Source organism: Trichomycterus rosablanca, chromosome 5, assembly GCF_030014385.1.
Source record: "Trichomycterus rosablanca isolate fTriRos1 chromosome 5, fTriRos1.hap1, whole genome shotgun sequence".
NCBI lineage: Eukaryota > Metazoa > Chordata > Actinopteri > Siluriformes > Trichomycteridae > Trichomycterus > Trichomycterus rosablanca.
This window is the reverse complement of record NC_085992.1, coordinates 33034514-33059326: the sequence shown is the minus strand read 5'-3', so window position 1 is coordinate 33059326 and position 24813 is coordinate 33034514. Positions and strand designations below refer to the sequence as shown.

Genomic DNA, 24813 nt, shown 5'->3' with positions numbered 1-24813 from the left:
TGATTCGGTTAATGAAGGGAAGGAAAGGATCAAGGATAAAGACATCAGGGCTAAACATGTTTGTGAGATGGCCTTGCTTACTAAAGCAGTACTTTTAAGTGCCAGCACTTAATGATGATGTGTTCCCAACTGTGTGGGATGTTAATGTAATTGTTTAAACAAGGCTAATTATATTAACATAACATAAAAAATAAAGTCCTACATAAAACAATAATAGACCTAAAAGTTTCGAAGCAATAAAAAAAAAAACTTTCCATGCAGTACCGTTGAAGTGAATAGACGCTCAGCTTCTACGGGCAAATGCATTGACGCTACGGGAGTTAACAAAATCGAGTCAGTCGATTTGTGATAAGTAGCTGATTCTGAATGAACTCGTCTTCGAGATGAACATGTTCTAACGCATTTGTAGTCAATGAAATGTTAACACAGCTGTACATATTTGACCATTTAATTTTTGACATTTTAGGGGAAGCTGAGCATCCCTTGCAGATATATATATATATATATATACAGTATATATATATATATATATATATATATATATATATATATATATATATATATATACTGTATATATACAGTAGTGTTCAAAAAAATAGCAGTGATTTTAAAAAAGTGAATAAAGCACAAAATCATTATAATAACTTTTATTTCCATAAATGCAAATGCACTGAAAATACTACACTTTTAATTCTAAATCAAAACATTAACAACATTTAGCCAGTTTGTGTTCATCCTTTACAGAAAGTTAAGAAAAATGAATATTAGGCTGTTCAAAAAAATAGCAGTGCCAGCATTTTTCTTTAAAAACTCAAAAAATGTATCTATAAACTGAAAATGTTTGAGGTTTCACTTTACTTTAAATTACTGAACTAATATTTAGTGGCATAACAATTGTTTCCGAGATCTGTGTTGCATGGAGTCGACAAACTTCTGGCACCTCTGAACAGGTATTCCAGTCCAGGATGATTAGACTACATTCCACAGTTCTTCTGCAATTTTGGGTTTTGCCTCAAAAAACGCGTTTCAGATATCAGCCCACAAGTTCTCTATGGGATTGAAGTCAGGGGATTGGGCTGGCCACTCTATTACCTCAATCTTGTTTGTCTGTAACCAAGATGTTTTGGGTCATTGTCATGTTAAAATACCCATTTTAAGGGCATTTCTTCTTCGACATAGGGCAACATGATCTCCTCAAGTATTCTGATATATTTAAACTGATCCATGATCCCTCGTATGTGATAAATAGACGTAACACCATGGTATGAAAAACATCCTCATATCATAGTTTTGTACCACCATCATAGTTGTGCTTTACTGTCTTCACAGTGTACTTTGGCTCGAATTCAGTGCTCGAGGGTGCTCTGACATACTGTGTATGGCCACTTGACCCAAAAAGAACAATTTTGCTTTCACCAGTCCACAAAATGTTGAGCCATTTCTCTTTGGACCAGTCAATGTGTTCTTTGGGAAATTTGAACCCATTCAGGACACGTCTTTTTCTTAACAACGGGACTTTGCAAGGAGTTCTTGATGGTAAATTGGCTTCACTTAATCATCTTCTGTACTCACTGGGAACTTCAGATGTTCCTTGATCTTTCTGGAGGTGATCACTGGCTGAACCTTTGCCATTCTGGCTATTCTTTGATCCATTCAAACAGTAGTTCCACGCTTCCTTCAGCATCTTTCAGGTTTTGGTTGTCACTTTAAGGCATTTGAGATCATTTTAGCTGAGCAGCCTATCATTTGCTGCACTTCTCTGTATGTTTTTTCCCTCTAAAATCAACTTTTTAATTAAAGTACGCTGTTCATCAGAACAATGTCTGGAACAACCCATTTTACCCAGTATTTCAGAAGGAAATGCGCTATGACCAACCTGTGCAACATTTGCCACCCTCCTACCTTAAATAAGGGCCAAAATTGACACCCGTTCTTCTGCAGAATGAATGACTTCACCAATTGAACTCCTCACTGCTATTATTTTGAACAACCCCCTTTCAATCAATGCTTCGATTACTCAGAATGAGCAACATGCATGTCCTAATTGTTGGGTTTGTTTTGTTTTCATTACTCTACTACACTTTCAAGTACATTTTTTGCTATGTAGAAATAGCATTTCTACTAAAAACTTTACTGATTTATCAAGTTAATGGTGTTGGACTGTTATTTTTTTGAACACCACTGTATATACAGTATATATATATATACTGTATATATTCCCCAAAGAAAATAAGGATGTGACTTTTCTGCAGAGCTAGATTTGCATAAAATTAAGTCTTAGTTTAATGATACAATAAATACAGTAAATATATAGTGTATCACATAAGTGAGTACACCCCTCACATTTCTGCAAATATTTTATTATATCTTTTCATGGGACAACACTATAGAAATAAAACTTGGATATAACTTAGAGTAGTCAGTGTACAACTTGTATAGCAGTGTAGATTTACTGTCTTCCGAAAATAACTCAACACACAGCCATTAATGTCTAAATAGCTGGCAACATAAGTGAGTACACCCCACAGTGAACATGTCCAAATTGTGCCCAAAGTGTCAATATTTTGTGTGACCACCATTATTATCCAGCACTGCCTTAACCCTCCAGGGCATGGAATTCACCAGAGCTGCACAGGTTGCTACTGGAATCCTCTTCCACTCCTCCATGATGACATCACGGAGCTGGTGGATGTTAGACACCTTGAACTCCTCCACCTTCCACTTGAGGATGCGCCACAGGTGCTCAATTGGGTTTAGTCCATCACCTTTACCTTCAGCTTCCTCAGCAAGGCAAATGTCATCTTGGAGGTTGTGTTTGGGGTCGTTATCCTGTTGGAAAACTGCCATGAGGCCCAGTTTTCGAAGGGAGGGGATCATGCTCTGTTTCAGAATGTCACAGTACATGTTGGAATTCATGTTTCCCTCAATGAACTGCAGCTCCCCAGTGCCAGCAACACTCATGCAGCCCAAGACCATGATGCTACCACCACCATGCTTGACTGTAGGCAAGATACAGTTGTCTTGGTACTTCTCACCAGGGCGCCGCCACACATGCTGGACACCATCTGAGCCAAACAAGTTTATCTTGGTCTCGTCAGACCACAGGGCATTCAAGTAATCCATGTTCTTGGACTGCTTGTCATCAGCAAACTGTTTGCGGGCTTTCTTGTGCCTCAGCTTCCTTCTGGGATGACCACCATGCAGACCGAGTTGATGCAGTGTGCGGCGTATGGTCTGAGCACTGACAGGCTGACCTCCCACGTCTTCAACCTCTGCAGCAATATGCTGGCAGCACTCATGTGTCTATTTTTTAAAGCCAACCTCTGGATATGACGCCGAACACGTGGACTCAACTTCTTTGGTCGACCCTGGCGAAGCCTGTTCCGAGTGGAACCTGTCCTGGAAAACCACTGTATGACCTTGGCCACCATGCTGTAGCTCAGTTTCAGGGAGTTAGCAATCTTCTTATAGCCCAGGCCATCTTTGTGGAGAGCAACAATTCTATTTCTCACATCCTCAGAGAGTTCTTTGCCATGAGGTGCCATGTTGAATATCCAGTGGCCAGTATGAGAGAATTGTACCCAAAACACCAAATTTAACAGCCCTGCTCCCCATTTACACCTGGGACCTTGACACATGACACCAGGGAGGGACAACGACACATTTGGGCACAATTTGGACATGTTTACTGTGGGGTGTACTCACTTATGTTGCCAGCTATTTAGACATTAATGGCTGTGTTGAGTTATTTTCAGAAGACAGTAAATCTACACTGATATACAAGCTGTACACTGACTACTCTAAGTTATATCCAAGTTTCATGTCTATAGTGTTGTCCCATGAAAAGATATAATGAAATATTTGCAGAAATGTGAGGGGTGTACTCACTTTTGTGATACTGTATATATAATATGCGAAGAAAGAATTTCATTGTACTGTACACGTGTATATGTATATATGACAAATAAAGGCATTCTATACAAGTTTTGATACCTTTACATAAATTTGAGTTTAAATGAAAACATATACTTTTCTTGACATGTCTATGAGAACTATTATAAATTCCCTCAAGCCTCAGTACTTCATGAAATATCCTTTTGGTTTGATAGGCTCTAACAAGCAATTTTGGTAAGTGCAAACAAGTGTCTGACACCTGTCTTGTGAAATCTTTGCCAGGTTTTCATGTAAAAAGCTTCTGGTGCTTTGAGATTAAATTGCTTTTTTGCTGCAAATGCTTTCCCTAAATCATGCCAAAGATTTAAAAATTAAGGGTCATTTTTTAGTTCCCCATGGTTTAATTATCTTGTAACCCAACTACAGTTGATAGAGACTAGCAGTAGATTTTAAGATCAGCAGTATGCTGGGGGCTGAATAATTGTGACCAAAATATTACATCATCTATTTTATTTCTGTATTTGCTGCATCATTCAACTAAGACTTAATTTAACCAAATCTAGCTCTGCAGAAAAGTCACATCCTTATTTTCTTTGGGGAATTGAATATTTCTAATTGCAACTGTTAGTATTGTATACTAACTTAATATTTTTTTTTTACACAACTGTTACTTTTTTACATTACAAAAAGTGAAGTGTTGCCTTCAGGCAGGTGCTACAGGTCACTGAAAACGCAGACCACCAGACTCTCAAACAGTTTTTTCCCATGGGCCATAAGAACACTAAATATGCATAACCAAATAAGCTTACTGAGTAATAACCCCACAACATAGTAGCTGTTCCAACGATGTGCAACAATGTGTCTCCTGGTGAAACTGCTGCTATAGGGGTATCATTGTAATTATTGTAATCTATTGTCTGTCCTTGCACGTATCACATGGTCTGTCTGTTACATGTCTGAATGTCCGTATGCACTATTGCTCTCATGTTTGTCTTTAACTGTTTGGACCTTGGGATAGCCAACGTAATCTCGTTATATGCTCCATATAATGATAAATAAAGCTTCCTAATTTCTGATTCTGATACTAAAACACACACAAACAATGAGAAATTCAGATCATGTATGTCATTGAGTAAATTCAGACAAAATGTGAACTATTTTGCAGCCTCTCCTTCTACAACAACACAAATGACTTAAAAGTTCACAGACAAAATAATAACAATTTCAGACAAAATAAACAAAATTTCTGACAATTACAGTGCTTGGGTAAGTTATTCATGGGGCTAAATCTTGTCCTGATCCACCTGAGGCTGCAGCTGTGGCAGGCAAAAGTAGGAGATACCAGTTTGTTATTATTTATAGATTTTTTTTTTACTTGTGGCGGGGGAAGTGGTTTTAAAATGGTAGAAAGTGACTACAGGAGGCCACAAGAAATGTAACAAATCACAAATTATTGGTTTTAATGTATTCATCCAAAACTTTTGGGGGGGTTGCTTCAGGGATCTTCTTTAACAGAGAAAACATTTATAGCAGGTGTGATGTAAAAATTAGTGGTGCACAAAATCTGAGATTAAATTATGCAAAATAGATTTGGGGTTTAAAAGTCAATTAAGCTACTGATTTCATGAATAAGCTGATTTGTTAAAGGTCATTTTGACCCTTAGGACAAGGGAGTATATTGAATTTTAAACCTACATTAGAGTTAAGGCTTATTAGCTTCTTCATTTATCACATAACCTATTAAATAAATGAACATTACATAGATGAGTTGCTAAATATTCACAGCAAGCAGAAAGAGCATAAAAATGTATTTTATATTTGCACTTAAGTTTTTTACATACCACATTAATCTGTAAACATGTAAATACTGCAGTACAGAAAAAAGACTGACAATGTTTTAAGAGAGATATGGCCTTTAGACAAGACATGCAAGTCATTGACATTTATTCAGTAATTAATATTAGCAAACAATGGCTATGAAAAGTACAAGATTTTAATGATGCAATGTTCATCTATTCATACAAAAATATAAATAGATTGTATTTTACACATATCTGTTGCTGTTATAGCCTGTGTTCTGCATAGCATAAGCTAAATGTTCACTATGTACTAAGTGAATCAGTGTGTACTATTACACAGACATACTAGGCTAATACGTCACAACACAGATCTATACTAAATTCTACCTACAACAGGAAGAGGCTACACTGCAAGACTGATGAGGGTTTTAACATGTATTAATGTATATGGCATTTGTTCCAGTTAATAAAATAAGAAAAGTAACTAATACTGTATCATTAGTGAACAGCTGCTATCATTGCTTGGACAGTATGACACAGCAATATTGATCTGGAAGACTGGGGTTCTATCCTTCTCTCAATCCATTTTCCTATGCTTTCTCCATGTCCATGTGGGGTTTCTCCTTGTACTCCAGTTTCCCTCACATTTAAAAAAAGACCTGTAGGTGGATTGGCTGTGCTAAATTGCCCTCAGTTGTAAATGAATACATAAATGTGGGTGTTGCCCTGTGATTGGTATCAATGTTTGTATGTGTTGCTGGACCCACTGCAACACTGACCAAGATGAAGCAGGTAATTGAAATAAATGAAGTTATTTTAAACTAGAAAACTCACTCACTCACTTTCTTAACCTCTTATCCAATAAGGGTCACGGGAGGGTTACTGGAGCCTATCCCAGCTTTTCAATGGGCGCAAGGCACACAGTAACACCCTGGACAGGGCGCCAGTCCATCGCAGAGCAGACACACATACACACACCCATTCACCTGGGCAATTCAGTGTCTCCAATTAACCTGACTGCATGTTTTTGGACTGTGGGAGGAAACCAGAGCTCCTGGAGGAAACCCCCGCGGACATGGGGAGAACATGCAAACTCCGCACAGAAAGGACCCGGACCGCCCCGCCTGGGGATCGAACCTTGCTGGGGACCTTCTTGCTGTGCTGGCCACTGTGCCGCCCCAAACTAGAAAACTGAAATCAGTAAATGCTCTTTATCTACACTTTAACACATAGTTTCACCATGGATACCAGCTAATGGTCTAATAGGCAAAAATATACTAGGAGCTAAACTAAATACAAAGAGCTAAACTAAATACAAGAGCTAAACTAAATACAAGAGCTAAACTAAATACAAGGCATCAGTGGTTTAGACAAAAGCTCAAAAGAGTCTGTTGATTTTTTGTTTGTAGTTTTGTTAATAAAGCTACAGAAAAGACAGAGAAAAAGATAGTGACAGAGAAAATAGAAATGCTGCCTAGAAAAGCAACGTTTGGATAAATTATCTACAGGAATTCAGATGACTCATTAAATGTGCAAAGCTCACGTAAAAAAAAAAACAATTACAGACAAGATCTGCTTTCAATTTCAATTTCAAACATTACATGGTTATTAGTTTAATTACTTATGGCTTCATTAATGGCTATGTTTATGTTTACTATCTGACAATTATGTCAATTACATAATGACTAATTGTGTCATAAACTACAAAATAGTGAAAATTAATTAAATGTACATTTAAAACCATTTATGAAGAAAATCAGACCAATATTCTGTCTGGATCAAGAAGGAAGAAAACTTCTAAGATTCAACATAGTGGCACGTACTCAAGAAAATGGTCAGAAATAGGATTAACCTACTTGGCTCCATTTATTGGCTAATTCCAAAAAATGGCTTTACAGTAAATGTTTAAAAAGCTTTGGTTGGATCAGAATCTGAATATTGTCTTTAGGAGTGTCTTTTACTATACTATAATAGGCTAAGCTTTCCTAAAAACTTAACTACACACAGTACCTACTTAAAAATAGATCTTAGTGTTAAGCACATCATTTATTGTCACCAGTCTATGAACACACAAACACACACATTTTCACACTTAGGCCAATTTCTGTAGTTCATGTTCGCCTAAACACAAGTCTTTGGCCTTGTGGGAAGAAAACACAGGCACAGGAAAAACATGCAAACATCCCCTGACCAGGGAATCAAATCTAGGCCCCTCTTGCTGTAAGGCCACAGTGCAACCCATTGTGCTACAGTGCTACCCTTCATGGTAAATTGCTATAATCTATTACAATTTCAGATTTTTGTTAGCTACTTTTCAAGCTGAAGATTTTATAACAGGATTACCTGAATTATGTTCTTCATCACACCATAGATCAGTTTTAAATGGTTTAGCTTGGGGAGACAATAAACCTTTTACCTTGCTACCATAAATTGTTAGAAATGGCAAAAACTGTTGGATATGGTAGTATAAAGGCCCTGATTTACTAAGGCAATGCATGTGGACAGCTGTGCAAAGTTGTTAATGACAGCCAAAGAAACGTGCTGGCTGGTTTACTAATGGTATTACTACTACTGCTATCATTAAACCAGTCCTTAACTATTGTTACATGGCCGTTCTCAAAAAGAGACAGAGGGTTTGTGCACAGTAGTTATGCCCTTGATTCAGCTTAAGCTAACTGAATAAAAACCTGCTCTCTTTATTTATATACACTGCTGTATTTCATCAGAAGGACTCACCACATGACCACTGCATAATCAAATATGTAGTGATTTTTTGGGATCTTAGTAAAACAGAGCCTACATGCATTGTACAGCTCATCATAAACACATTGTCTTTTACCTTATTAACTCATTCTAACTCAACATTTAATTTACTTCCAAAGGCTGAAAACATCACTAACAAAACATTCGACTCACAAATGGTGTCAAACAGTGTATCAAGAGGATAAAGAATTAACAAATCATTTTTAAATATATCTTATAATTTGAGTAAGTCTACTACTTTCAGGAGCTGCTGCTTTATAGATACAGATATCCAATCCAGTAGACAAGGTTGAAGAGCCCAAAAGCTGTTGGAAAAAATATTCGAGAGTAGGAGTCAATTTTGGACACATGAACATGCATCCGGTTTTCACGCCACGCCCCTGAGCGACAGTCATCAAAGCAACAGAAAAAACTAATACAATCTTTTCCATCCAAACACTCATAGATGTAATCATCATCATTGTGGTAGGGTGCGATGTTGTTCATCTGGAGTAAAGATGTTCCTGGTCTGAGGTTCATCATGCTTGATTTCTAAAACCAAACCAGAGAATACAAATTCACATGAATATTCTGACTAAGACTTTGCCTAAAAAAATTGAGACTTATTACAATATTAACTTAATTTGGGGCCATTTTATCTTTAGATAATATGAAGTGTGATTTTTAAAAAATACGCTTTGTGTGGGTTTCCTCCAAGAGCTCCGGTTTCCCCCACAGTCCAAAGACATGCAAGTGAGGTAAATTGGAGATACAAAATTGTCCATGACTGTGTTTGACATTAAAAGACTTGAACTGATGAATCTTGTGTAACCAATAATTACTTGTCCTGTCATGAATCTAACCAAAGTGTGTAAAATATGATGTTAAAATCCTAATAAGTAAATAAATAAATAAGAATTACTTTAAGCCAAATGAATTAAACCCATTACATTGCTGCCATTTGTGTGTATGGTTAAATTGACCTTCATTTAAAAATAAAATGGCTGTGTGTTGAAAAGTAAGTTATAATTAGGCTTACAGACACTTGGCATGTACCATATGCCCTTGTAGTGTTTGGATAGTGTTTCAATTAACTGAGGACATTATTTTTCTATTATTCTACTACAGTGCAACTTAGGAGAAGTGGGAAAAAACAATTACCAAAATGTCAATAGATATTACTTAAAATTATTTTATATATTTAATATCGCCATTAGAACTTTTCTGTACTTTAATTTGCCCAAAACATGACTTTCATGGTTAAAAAATAAAAATACTACACATTGTCAGACAGTAACTTTGAGGCTGCACTTCCCCAGGGACAATGCTTATTTTACTTTAGCTTAATACCTATTTAAATCAGTAATTTATACCTTAATTACCCCTTAACATAATGGACAGGGATTCAAGCAGCATTTAAAGGAGTTAGATCTATGCACATTAGTATACATGCCAACAAGTAGTTAGTTACATAAATGTGGACATGTGGTTGGATTTAAGGCAGTTAGGCTTAAACTTAGTAGTACACATTTTCTATAATATTCAGAAATGATTTGTTTTTTGTTCTGTTTGTAGTGCTTGTTCATGCCCAACAGGGGAACAATGTTAACTCACCTGTGCACTGCTGGTCTTGGTCTTCTTGTTTTGCCGGTTACTGGTAAAGTAGTGCAATGTTCCATACTCCATTAGTGCAGCAAAGGTGAAAATAAAACAGACAGACACAAACAGATCCATGGCTGTCACGTATGATACCTTCGGTAGTGACTTTCTGGATATGGTGCTTAGAGTTGTCATTGTGAGTACAGTCGTGATACCTGAACCAAATAAAAGCACAAAAATGTCTCTGTTCATCATGTTTATCAAGTTTAATGAAATCTGACAATATTCATTTATTAAATACTAATGAATGTAACTAACCCATTTGTAATAGGACCAGCGCCTAGTGATATGATTGTTATTTTGTTTTAGTAGTCACAATTATCTGTACTATCATGGCATTTTTTCTGACTACTGCCTAACCATAAACAAGGCACTCATTATGATACCATTAATATCCAAAAATGTTGGCTGAAAAAAACCTGGTGTTAGGAGATTAACAATTGGAACACCAAGCTAACCCTGTCTTACTCTTTCTGGCTCTTTATAACTGAACCCTATTAAATTTGTTTACACTGTAACTAAGTACTGCATAGTCAAGTCCCCCACCCCAATTATTCTGTTAAGCTGCTTTGTGACCCCTTTTCCCACCGACCACACTCCACTTCTCTGAGGTATTTACATTATTTTGATCTGATTTTACTACAGTACTACTGTCTTTTTCTCTACTCTAAGTAAAAACATCACTTCTACACAATATGTAGTGACACTACCATTTTACTTTTTGGTAGGTTTTGGATGACTAATTTCTAGTGTAAATGTAAAGGTAATAAAATTTAAATATTGCTAGGTTAAAACTGCATGACCTCTAAGCTGGTGTACAAAGGGGAACATTTTAGCATGCCTGGCATACAAATGTGTCGTGTTGTACCAAGTAACATTGCATCTCATACATTACCTAATGATGTTCTTGCAGGAACAGCATCTTTGTTAATCCAGAAGGAAACCCAGGACAACACTACAATCATGCTGCAGGGGATGTAGGTCTGAATGGTGAAATAGCCCATTCTCCGACTCAGGTCAAAAAAGATCGTCATAGTCACATATTCCCCTAAAAAGAAATCAACATATTATGTAAATAATGTTTCTGCTCTAGAAGAGTTAAATAGATGTAAGCCTAGCACACACTACACAACTTTAAATGAATAATTGGTAAATGGTGCACATTAGGTGACTTGTAAAGTGCAAGGTATGCAACTCTTGCATGTGCATGTCAGTTTGAAATCACAGGGGAGTCCACACTACAAAATCAATTGCTAATTAGTGGGCTCACACTACAGTTTGTCAGTCCCGACAAATACATGCTGTTATAGTAAGTTAACTCACAATTATCTTGCAGAATCAGAAAGTAGTACTGCAAAAGATATGTTAATTAAAAAATGATTATAGCCATGTAAACAAACATCCTACAAAATAACAGAATTTCAAGTTATGCTTTTTAGGATGTGTACGACATAGAATATTTGAGTATAGTATCCAAAACTTACAAATAAATTTACAAATAAACTTACAAATAAACTTGCATAAGGAGCAGAGAAAAACCCACTGTTTCAGCTGTCAAGCTGGAGGGCGGTGTCTTATACCACACTATATTTACCTAACAGGCAATGCTTAAAACAGTAACCTCACCAAGACAAATTATAGGGACTGTCTCACTATACTGCTTAAAAGTAAATAAAACAGTGACAGCTAGTACACATTGCACAACACACAGCAGAACAATTCACAGTAGAATAATTCACAAACACTCGCATGCATATATTTGCTGCATATTTGATTGTGAGAATTATTTTTGTAATGGTTGCAATTAAACCAGACATTTTTACATTCTATAATGTTTTAACCAAACAGCCAACATTAGCATTTGAAGAGAGAACAAAACAGCATTTTAGTCATAATTAGTCATAATTTAGTCATAATTAGTCATAATTATTAGGAATTTCTTTCCAGGCATTATGCAATCTTTAAAACTGGCTATGTTACAGCATGCTCTGATATAAATATTATTTTCAGCATTTTTATGGGTATTATTATTTGTATTTATTCTTTACTATAAGTTAATTTAATAGCTTGCGAGTTACAAGCAAATGTTGTCTACATACATTTGCACTTATCCTTTTCTTCCAATCTAATCATTTCTACATTAAAAAAGCCAGATTCAGTTCTTATAAATTTATGAATCCCAACAGACCCTTGGTTTAAATGTATTCATTTATTAGGATTTTAACGTCATGTTTTACACACTTTGGTTACATTCATGACAGGACAGGTAGTTACTCGTTACACAAGATTCACCAGTTCACAAGTTTAATATCAAACACAGTCATGGACAATTTTGTATCTCCAATTCACCTCACTTACATGTCTTTGGACCGTGGGTGGAAACTGGAGCTCCCAGAAGAAACCCATGCAGACACAGGGAGAATATGCAAACTCCACACAGAAAGGATCCGGACCGCCCCACCTTGGGATCGAACCCAGGACCTTCTTGCTTGCTACCCACTGAGCCACCGTGCTGCCCTTCAAGTTCAAGTTATGCTTTAGGATGTGTATAGCAAAAAATATTTGAGTATAGTATCCAAAACCTGTTGTATAAGTAGCAGTACCCACTGAGTCACCGTGCCACCCAAACCCTAGTTCAAAATAACATATGTCTGTTTACATGTCTGTTTCTTTTGATTAATATTTACAAATTTGCAAGAACATCTTTCTGTATAGTGTCACAAGCCAACTTCACAGAGACTATACCCACCAGACTGGGTGTGTACCACATCAGAAGTGTTCCGCATACCAACAAAGGCAAACTGGTACAGTCTCCAGTATCGCTGGTCTGCTACCTCAACAGCACGTCGCTGCCATCTATACTGGATCTCATTCTTTGGATACCCATCTGCAAATCAACATAACACACATATACACAGGTTTAGTTACATACACTACATTCCATTTACTAAAACCTACACACTCAGCTATACAACACAGAACACACACAAACATAAGAATGGCAGAATGGCACTGAGACATACAACAATGAATTTATTGTCAAAACATGACATGTATTTTTCTCAAGTTCTGCCCATGGTGGTTGATGGCACGTATGAAAAGCAGAGAACGAGCACAAAGCAGATGCAAGGATGAAAAATACTAAAATACAAAGCGGTGTAGACGGCTGGAGAGGTATGAGTATTTTGCAGAACAATGGTACTCTCTTCTTCCTCATTGTGTTATAGGAAGATGGTATTCAGGGCAGGTCTGAGGCAATGTTGGGGAACCAGTTGGCCAAAATAGGTGGTAAATGAAGATTGGTCAGCTGAAAGAGGCAATGTGTGGGGATTATTTGGCCAGCAGCGCTCAAGGCAGGGCTGAGGCTAAGTGACAGACTGATGGGAACAGCGTAACACCTACAGCTTGAAAACTCCAGCGGACACGAATGTTCATCCATAGGAAAGTTATGCAGCTTAAGGTAGCATTCCGCATTAATAGTCAACCTGACAGAAACAGAATAAGATCAGAAGAACAAAAATACTAAGTCTGGCAACACTGACAACATGATTCTGTCCTCTTAGTCTAATATCCAGTTTCTACATAAATATAACAAAGAAATATGGCTTAAATGAGATAATGAATTTAACTATATGACAGCAGGGGCAAATTACTTTACAAAAGCGAGTGCTAGACAACAGGAGTACAGAAGCAGAGACTACAGCTGCACAAACAACAATTAACCAAAAACCAGCAGATGCATAAAAACAGGTAAAATGACACACCTCAGAGTGTACATCACTCGTCCATTGCCCCAAATGCGCAGGAGCCGGTTGGGTGTTGTAATCCAGTGCGCATCGGATTTGCGTGAGTTGCGGAAAAATGTGTCAGGGATCCAGATCTTTCCCACCATATTACTGTTCAGCATGAGAATCTTTATGGTGCTGTTGAACTTAAGCCGACTGTCATACCACGTCTGAGCAAAGAAGATGTCTATAGTGTACTCCTATAGACAAAAAACTAATATCACCAAAAAGCTTCATTGTTGTTGCAAATGTTACTGTAAAGACCCACCCCCGATTTTGAAAATTGCTGATTCAAATTATATACACTGATCAGCCATAACATTAAAACCACCTCCTTGTTTCCACACTCACTGTCCATTTAATCAGCTCCACTTACCATATAGAAGCACTTTGTAGTTCTACAATTACGGACTGTAGTCCATCTATTTCTCTACATACCTTTTTTAGCCTGCTTTTACCCTGTTCTTCAATGGTCAGGACCACCACAGAGTAGGTATTATTTAGGTGGTGGATCATTCTCAGCACTGCAGTGACAATGACATGGTGGTGGTGTGTTAGTGTGTGTTGTGCTGGTATGAGTGGATCAGACACAGCAGCGCTGTGAGTTTTTAAATATCCACTCTATTAGACACTCCTACCTAGTTGGTCCACCTCATAGATGTGAAGTCAGAGATGATCGCTCATCTATTGCTGCTGTTTGAGTTGGTCATCTTCTAGACCTTCATCAGTAGTCACAGGACGCTGCCCACTGGGCACTGATGGCTGGATATTTTCGGTTGGTGGACTATTCTCAGTCCAGCAGAGACTGGAGATGTTTAAAAACTCCATCAGCATTGCTGTTTACTTATCCACTAATACCAGCACAACACACACTAACACACCACCAACATGTCAGTGTCACTGCAGTGCTGAGAATGATCCACCACCCAAATAATACCTACTCTGTAGTGGTCCTGTGGGGGTCCCGACCATTGAAGAACAGCATGAAAGGGGGCTAACAAAGCATGCAGTGAAACAGATGGACTACAGTCACTAATTGTAGAACTACAAAGTGCTCCTATATGGTAAGTGGAGCTGATGAAATGGACAATGAGTGTAGAAACAAGGAGGTGCTTTTAATGTTATGACTGATCAGTGTATATGAATACTGCATTCAAATTAGTCGTTCCATCACAAAAAAGATTATGAGTTTCAGATTATTACAATCAGATGTGATCCTAGGCATTTGTTCTTTATTAGTACTTAATTTTTTGTAACTATTTGTAAGCTATGTACTTATTTGTACTTATCCTTTTTTGCCCCCAAACTAGTCCATTCCAATTCCCCATTGTAGTTCCAGTGCTGCTTGCACCTCCACTGTAAGAAAGCTGCGGTGGTCCAATTTACTGTTCACACAGAAACTTGTTAAGCCCTGTTTGATTTGCTCACTGCCTGTGCCGGTGCCTAGACTAGTCCCCGAAATCCAGGGGACGCGGCGTAACGTTATTATGACTTTTTGCTCCGTCTTCTCAGCACTTGTACCTGATTTACACTTTATATGAATGTATAAATGCATGTATACGCACATCAGCGCGTGCACGCGCTCGCACTTTTATTTCTGGTTGAACTGATAAAAAATGTTGATTTTGGAAAATTAAAATACAACCCGTTTTTCAATTTCTGCTTATTTGTTATTTGCTTTTTGATCTTAAAACGAAAAACGAATAACGCTCCGTTTTCTTGTATATGTTTGGTATGAGCTCACCATATTGATTGGATCCACTGGGCCGATGCTGTTCACGTACACGGCCGTCTCAATCACAGTGGGTCTCACTAAAAGAACACAAACTTCTATTATGATGTGGGTTTAGGTCAGACTTATACTTTCCTATTTCTTTTTGGATTTAAGTAATTCACATGCCCTTTCGTAAGTTCTGAAATATTTTATGCCCCACTAGTTTTCACATTACACTGAGTAATATAGAACATATTTATATGAAAATGTATGACCTCACCATTTTCAGCATATCAAAGCAAAATAATGCCGTTCGGAAAAGGACGATGAAACACAAAGAACCCACAGTCTATCTTCCACTCCCTTACTGTGGGCTCTGAGCACTAATGAACTCTACTGATGCTCTCTTGGGCCCATACTCCATCACTGTCTTTCTTTTTATCTCTATTTATCATTCAGATGCACATAAACACAGATAAATACATCAATACAGCTCTAACTGTGTTTTTTTCTCACTGTGTTTAAACAACTGAAATGATCAGCAGTGTCTTCTTTTAGCAATGTTGAGAGCATTAGCATATACCACTGTGCAGTAATACCCCATAACACAAAAAACTACATTACTTAAACAAGCCATTAGGTACATCGATAGAGCTTCATTAGTCTTTCATTATGTTTCATTTTTTATTTATGTGCTTTATTTTCCTTCTTCTAGTAATGTGACTTTCTATTTTAAAATCTTATTGAAATCACCCCTCTTTGGAAGCTATAATAGCCTCTGCCCTTCTGGAAAGGCACTCTAAAAGGTTTTAAAACTTTTGAGATGATGCCAGAAGGCTGTGCAGGCCAATGGTGTTTCTCCACAACAAACCCATCAAACCATAAAACCATGTATTTATGGGCCTCACAGTTGGCACAGGAGAGTAGTTATGCTGGAAGAGCCTTCCTCAAATTATTGACACAAAGCAAGCAATCTTTAAATTTTTTATAAGTGATTTTAAACATCAATGCAATGTGTGTGGCTAATACATATAAATTATCCAAATACTTTTGTACATTGTGTTATTGTGTATATATACAGTATATACAGTGTATCACAAAAGTGAGTACACCCCTCACATTTCTGCAAATATTTTATTATATCTTTTCATGGGACAACACTATAGAAATAAAACTTGGATATAACTTAGAGTAGTCAGTGTACAACTTGTATAGCAGTGTAGATTTACTGTCTTCTGAAAATAACTCAACACACAGCCATTAATGTCTAAATGGCTGGCAACATAAGTGAGTACACCCCACAGTGAACATGTCCAAATTGTGCCCAAAGTGTCAATATTTTGTGTGACCACCATTATTATCCAGCACTGCCTTAACCCTCCTGGGCATGGAATTCACCAGAGCTGCACAGGTTGCTACTGGAATCCTCTTCCACTCCTCCATGATGACATCACAGAGCTGGTGGATGTTAGACACCTTGAACTCCTCCACCTTCCACTTGAGGATGCGCCACAGGTGCTCAATTGGGTTTAGTCCATCACCTTTACCTTTAGCTTCCTCAGCAAGGCAGTTGTCATCTTGGAGGTTGTGTTTGGGGTCGTTATCCTGTTGGAAAACTGCCATGAGTTTTCGAAGGGAGTGGATCATGCTCTGTTTCAGAATGTCACAGTACATGTTGGAATTCATGTTTCCCTCAATGAACTGCAGCTCCCCAGTGCCAGCAACACTCATGCAGCCCAAGACCATGATGCTACCACCACCATGCTTGACTGTAGGCAAGATACAGTTGTCTTGGTACTTCTCACCAGGGCGCCGCCACACATGCTGGACACCATATGAGCCAAACAAGTTTATCTTGGTCTCGTCAGACCACAGGGCATTCCAGTAATCCATGTTCTTGGACTGCTTGTCTTCAGCGAACTGTTTGCGGGCTTTCTTGTGCGTCAGCTTCCTTCTGGGATGACGACCATGCAGACCGAGTTGATGCAGTGTGCGGCGTATGGTCTGAGCACTGACAGGCTGACCTCCCACGTCGTCAACCTCTGCAGCAATGCTGGCAGCACTCATGTGTCTATTTTTTAAAGCCAACCTCTGGATATGACGCCGAACACGTGGACTCAACTTCTTTGGTCGACCCTGGCGAAGCCTGTTCCGAGTGGAACCTGTCCTGGAAAACCGCTGTATGACCTTGGCCACCATGCTGTAGCTCAGTTTCAGGGTGTTAGCAATCTTCTTATAGCCCAGGCCATCTTTGTGGAGAGCAACAATTCTATTTCTCACATCCTCAGAGAGTTCTTTGCCATGAGGTGCCATGTTGAATATCCAGTGGCCAGTATGAGAGAATTGTACCCAAAACACCAAATTTAACAGCCCTGCTCCCCATTTACACCTGGGACCTTGACACATGACACCAGGGAGGGACAACGACACATTTGGGCACAATTTGGACATGTTCACTGTGGGGTGTACTCACTTATGTTGCCAGCTATTTAGACATTAATGGCTGTGTGTTGAGTTATTTTTAGAAGACAGTAAATCTACACTGCTATACAAGCTGTACACTGACTACTCTTAAGTTATATCCAAGTTTCATGTCTATAGTGTTGTCCCATGAAAAGATATAATGAAATATTTGCAGAAATGTGAGGGGTGTACTCACTTTTGTGATACACTGTATATAGTGTGTGTATATTGTTGTATATTTCATGTATTTTAACACAATATACACTGATCAAGCATTCCTAATATTGTGTTGGTCCCCCTTTTGCACACATTAGCTCATACAGTAGCTCGTCTGTTGGATCAGACCACACGGGCCAGCCTTCGCTCCCCACGTGCATCAGTGAGCCTTGGCTGCCCATGACCCTGTCGCTGGTTTACCACTGTTGCTTCCTTGAACCACTTTTGATAGATACTGACCACTGCAGACCGGGAACACCCCACAACAGCTGCAGTTTTGGAGATGCTCTGACCCAGTCATCTATCCGTCACAATTTAGCCCTTGTCAAACTCACTCAAATCCTCACGCTTGCCCATTTTTCCTGCTTCTAACACATCAACTTTGAGGATAAAATGTTCACTTGCTGCCTGATATATCCCACCCACTAACAGGTGCTGTGATGAAGAGATAATACACTTATACACTTTACCTGTCAGTGGTCATAATGTTATGCCTCGTCGGTGTATACCATAAGTGATTAAAGACTTCTTTTTCTCAACGTAATTACATTTATATGTTACATAAGTACTCCCTATTTTTAACTTCATACTTATTGTGCATTATTTTTACTTTTTTACTAAAATGTTTTGTATTAATAATCATAACCCGGCTCCCCATGTCATAAAACGTTCAACAGATTAGAAATAGAAATTATTCCAGAATTGCAAAGTACACTTGCCTCCAATATCTGGTCGCAGTTTGTTGTCATAGCCCTGTAGTAGTTTATTCAGAATCAAGGTGACATCACTGTCATAAACCTTTGGTGATAAAACCCAAGTTTTATTTATTGGAATGTCTTCATAATCTTCCTCCTCAGCTTTACTGGACCCAAATACAATGCTGGTAACATGCAGAACAAAATAAAAATCTGTTAGACAAGAGACAATATAAGGAGAGAGCCTAAATGTCATTAAGGAGTAGCCAAGGGCTGGTTTTCAATGGGTATGATTAATATTAATTCCAGTCTTTACAGTCAAATTGGTCAATAGCCATTGGTTAGTTTTTTATATTTAGCATTTGATATATAGCATAAATAAATATTTCATTTTATTTTCATCATCTGCTTTATCCTGGTAAGAGACACAGACAGTCTGGTTCAACCAGGAAACACACCTTGCCAGAGATTTCAGCCTCACCTTATGCACTCGTCATCTGTTTGAATATAAAATTGAGATCTGCTAAGAACTGACAACCTTGAGTGTGTTTATTCTTTCTGATCTTCTGGCCAGCAAGAGGAACCAAAATGGACAAACTGAAGTAAACAGAAAGAACCTTACAGTAAGTATATGCATTAAAGCCAATGTAACCCTGACCAGGATAAAGCTGTTAGTGATTTTCCAAAGTACTCCCTAGCCACTGTGGCTATGTCCATCACGGTGGCATGATGGGTTCTCAAACAAAACGGCCCAGTAGCTTGATGGTCATGCACATTCAGCAAGATGTGCCTGAATCTTTTTATGATATTATGAATTACAGAGTTAAAGGACCTAAAGTGGTGAACCACGACCCATCCTTAAATGCAAAGACTAAGCCCTTGGTGTATGTCCCTTTTATACTCAATCTTGACGACCTCACTTGTTACTAGTTAAACAGCTAATCGTGGAACCTTCTAGAACAGTGTTACTTATATAACTTTAGTCTTATTTTTCTTCTGTCACAGCTTTTTAAAGTGTGTTGCAGGCATCACATTATATTGTTCTTACACCTATTTTATAGAGTTATTGAGTAACAAGAGACAGATACACAGAAAGAGCCAGAGACAGAGAGAGAGTGAGAGGGAGAGAGAGATAAATTACAGATAGGATTGTTTTCAAGTGGAATATTTTAATAAGCTGAAAATGATTATCAACTTATCAAATATTAATGTATCAGGATAATCATCTGTTATATAAATGAATCATATCTTTCAGACAGTGAAAGTAATCTAACAGAGTGCAGCATAACAGACAATAAGCAGGTGATGTGATAGAAAAACAATGATTAATGAAAATGTGGTTTGGCTGGGGCTCAAAAGGAACAATTGAAGGTTAGAGTTTTAAATTATCACTCTTGCCATGCACTCTGACTTTATACATAAAATTTCAGATTCATGAAGCTTTAAAGATTTGTAAGATTCATAAAAATGTTTACAGTAATGTATTTATTTTTAACACATTGTGTCCTAATATTTTTTCAATGTTTCAGATGAGTAGCATTATTTATTATTATTTATCTTTGAGATCATGAACCAGTGATCAGTATTATTTTAGATTTTGGTTCATATCTGATTAGATATGACAGACAGATTAAGTTATAGATGTACTGTATGCTGTGCACTTGTCTGATTTTGACATATGATTGAGTTTTAGATATTTAATAACTGTGTGATTGACATATTACAGATGATTGTAAAATATATATATATTTTAGTGTAGTCAATTAGTCTTCCACTGCTGGGGGATTCCCGATTTTTTGCAGTTGAGGTGGGTATATTGCTGCTTGCGCCTCCTCCGACCCACGCGCAGCCCTCAATGAAACCCCATTCCACCCATGCACTCTGTACAGGCGCCTCTATCTGCCAATCAGGGTCCTTACACAGAGTTTGAAGACCCCGCCTACATATTCTGGTCATCCCTCCCTGCAGGCACTGCCAATTATGCCCGCTAGATGGCGCCCAGTCGACCGGTGGCAACGGCAAGTTTCGAACCGAGGAATTCAAAATCTTTAGATTTTTAATAGTTGTTATTCCGCTAGCACACCAGCGCTGGGATTCTGAACTCCTCGGTTCGAAAATCGGCGTTGCCACCGGTCGGCTGGGCGCCATCTAGCAGGCATAATTAGCAGTGCCTGCAGCAGACATGTTTCTGCTAGGGCGGGATGACTCAACTATGTGGGTAGGGTCTTCAAACGCTGTGTAAGGGCCCAGATAGAGAGGCACCTGTGCATAGGTGAAAAAGGGTTCCGCAAAGGGCTGCACGCTGGTCGGAGGAGGCATGAGAAGCAATATACCCACCTTGACTGCAATCAGGGATCCCCCAGCAGCGGAAGTCAGATTGACTATGCTAAATGGGAAAAAATGCATCAATAATATAGAAAAAAATACATATTTTTAATAATTGTGTTATTTTGACAATTACAGATTACTGAGCTTTAGATGTCTAATAGCTGTGTGAGTTTAACATATTGTCAAAGAAATAAAGCACAAATAGATAATGGTGTTCCAGAATATTACTATGACAGCTTCAATACATCTTGACATAGGTTCTCCAAATACTTTAAATGTACTTTTTTTCCCTTCATTTAGTGTTTTGATGAAGGTGGTAAAAGGTGCTGTTTAACATATCAGTCCAAAATAATTAGACTTGAGTTGAGTTAAAAGCTGATGACTGTGAAAACCATAGCATATCATTTCCTGTGCTTTGTTGATATTGCTAGTAATTTACATTACTGACAAGAGGTCAGTTCTCCTAGGACAAAGATGTTCCATCATATTGATCAGGTAATTTAGAATAGCCTTTATCTGTACTGACCTTTTCCTTTAAACTCTTCACCTAACAGCATTCAGTCCTCTACCATTAATTAAAGACGTATAAAGGGCTGTTTATGTCTCCTGAAGGTAGAACTCAAAGTAAATAATTATGGACTAAAACATGATTTTACCACCATCATCCTGGTCAGGGCTGTGTTGGGTGACAATACAGTAACACAACAGACACAACATGCCAATCCATTGTGGGCCCCCCCCGAGCTGACTTAGACAAAGCCAGTCATGTCTGTATGTAGACACCCAACCAGCTGAAAGCTTTTCATTTACATTTTACATTTACACCATTTAGCAGACGGCTTTTATCCAAAGTGACTTACAGTACTGTGACAGTATACCGTCTGAGCAATTGAGGGTTAAGGGCCTTGCTCAAGGGCCCAACAGCAGCAACCGGGCAGTGATGGGGCTTGAACCAACAACCTTCTGATTACTAATCCAGTACCTTAACCGCTAGGCTACAACTGCCCTACTGCTTTTCAAAAATTTATTAAAAATAAAAAACCTAAAATCAAAAGCATTCACTCTTTTTTTACTCTTTCTTACTTTGTAGATTATAGTTGCAAGTCTTTTTTGCACATCTGGATTTATCAGTTTATTTAATTGTTAATGACATATCCTTTTAAGCTTTATTGGATTGGATGGCAAGCTTCTATAAAACTGCCATATTCAGGTCTCTTTACAGCTGTGTGATGGGGTTTAATTATGAGCTTTTACTAAGACATTCAAGGACATTTAGAGATTTGCCCAGAAGCCACTTAACTATTATTCTGGCTGTATGCCTTAAGTCTCTGTCATGTTGAATCATTAACTGTTGCCCCTGTCTGAGTTGGCATGCGCTTTGGAAGAGGTTTTCTTTAAGAATGTTTCTCTATTTTACTGTATTCATCCACCCTTTAATTCTGATTCAGTCTCCCTGATACCCTGTTGCTTCCACCACCTAGGTGATGTCTGTTTTTGCCCTGCATTGTGCTTGCTGTTCTGCTCAAAGAGTTTTTGTCTCATCAGACAAGAGCTTCTCATTAGACTGTCAGAGGTAATTTACTCAACAGTGGCTTCCATCCTCCACTCCACTGAATTATAGAGTACTGCAGAAATGGGTGTCCGTCCAACAGGTTCTCCCATCTCTGCACTGGACATTTGGAACTTTCTAAATCGAGGCCTTTATTCCTGGATGTCCAATTTGGCCAGACAGCCCTCTCAGAATGATTGTGGTCACTGTGGTACAGGGAACTTTTTCTTATTGTTTTATACCCTTACCCTCCTTACCCTTAGATATTGTTTTATATCCTAACACTCAAAACCTTTTTTAGATATTGTTTTATATCCTTACCCTCCTTACCCTTAGATATTGTTTTATATCCTAACACTCAAAACCTTTTTTAGATATTGTTTTATATCCTTACCCTGATCTTGACTGCTGAGATTCATGTACACTTCTTTGGGATTAATGGCTTGGTTTATATCCTGACAATGCAGTGTAAATTTGGCTTCTTATACCATGGTAAACTATTGTACTTGGTATGGTATGTTAAATATTTGGTCTATATATTAAACATTATACTTTTGGACATATAATTTAGTGCATATGTACTGTAGAGCATAGTATCGAGTTTATGAAACAGTATCTGATTAACAGATACTATTTATATTTGTGCAGTTTTGTGGGGTTAAGGCCTCAAATAATAACAACACATTAACATGTAACAGTCAAAATTAAACAGACAACTCTGTTAGAATTTACAATATTGTTGTAATACAAGAAAATACAATGATGTTCATGCTGTTAATTCAAGAATGCAGTACAATTATATAATTATATTTAATAATTTAACACACACACACACACACACACACACACACACACACACACACACACACACATCAAGGATCTTTGCAATCAATACCTCATAAACACCACCACTGCCAATAATTTACTACTGCCTAATAGGATCTAGTGCATTATTGACATAGTATTGTGATACAAAGCTTTCTGTTAGTACTGTTTTGTGACAAGGTTTGTGGACTTTTATATGACAATTTTTTGATTATTAAATTTAAGTATAAAAGACAATCTTCACTGGGGGACAAAATTTATAACCAACTTAAATTTGAGCCAGTAGTTTAGCACATGTTTAACACATAAAGAAATACATAATGAAGGTTCTATAAGGGTCTGAAGGGTCTATAATCGACTGCATATGACAGAGTGAGATTCGAACTTACCAGACTCTGAGCAGCACAGATAGAAGCCAGATCCGAGCTTCTCTCCTCCCCGGTGAAAGCAGCACTGCCATCACGGACATCCACCAGCTCTCAGTCTCACACAAACTGCCCGCAATAGAATACCGAGCGTCAGAGAAAGCCGCCCATTGACGTGAATGACGGTGCTGGTGCTGGTGCTGGTGCTGGAGCTGTGGTTTATGTGGTTTATATGGAATTAGATCAGCGGCAGCGCTGTGATCCAGTAAACCGATCAGAAGAGAAGGAACGTGCCTTCACACGCTGAGACTCAGAGCGTGCGTGTGTGTGTGTGTGTGTGTGTGCGCGCGCGTGTGTGTGTTTACGCTGATTGCTGCGGCACTTGGTTCGTTCTTCCGTTCTGTGCTGACTGAAGCGAACTAGATACGCTGAGAAAGTCATAAAACAGCTGACCGTTCACCTCAAAGCCAACATGATTAATTAGTTTATTTTTTCATTCAAACTTTGTCTTTGGAAGATACATGGATGAGGCATAACCTTATGACCACCTTCCTAATGTTGTGTTGGTCCCCCTTTTGCTGCCAAAACAGCCCTGACCCATCAAAGCATGGACTCCACTAGACCCCTAAATGTGTGCTGTCGTATCTGGCAGCAAGATGTTAGAAGCAGATCCTTCAACTCCTGTTGCGAGGTGGGGCCTCCATTGATCGGACTTGTTTGTCCAGCACATCCCACAGATGCTCGATTGGATTGAGATCTGGGGAATTTGGAGACCAAGT

General features: G+C 38.2%; 1 protein-coding gene across 1 annotated transcript; it reads right to left on the bottom strand.

Annotated features, from left to right (window-relative positions):
• Positions 1-8711: 8711 nt before the first annotated feature.
• Positions 8712-24229, bottom strand: gabrg1 (gamma-aminobutyric acid type A receptor subunit gamma1). Its single transcript, XM_062996026.1, has 9 exons — positions 24059-24229; positions 18988-19152; positions 15624-15687; positions 13859-14079; positions 13497-13579; positions 12844-12981; positions 10990-11142; positions 10050-10249; positions 8712-8987 (listed from the first exon to the last, which is right to left on the bottom strand). The coding sequence occupies exons 1-9, from the start codon at positions 24136-24138 to the stop codon at positions 8712-8714; spliced, it is 1380 nt and encodes a 459-aa protein (XP_062852096.1). The 5' UTR covers positions 24139-24229.
• Between the last annotated feature and the right edge of the window lie 584 nt (positions 24230-24813).

What these genes read in the sequence shown, in the direction of transcription:
- gabrg1 (XM_062996026.1), bottom strand. Translation starts at nt 24,138, where the DNA reads ATGTCCGTGATGGCAGTGCTGCTTTCACCGGGGAGGAGAGAAGCTCGG. An exon ending in TGTGGTACACACCCAGTCTG is followed by an intron (nt 11,143 to 12,843) that starts GTGGGTATAGTC and finishes ATTTCTTTTTAG; the next exon opens with GGGAATATGTGACTATGACG. An exon ending in CCAAGACCAGCAGTGCACAG is followed by an intron (nt 8,988 to 10,049) that starts GTGAGTTAACAT and finishes GTTTGGTTTTAG; the next exon opens with AAATCAAGCATGATGAACCT.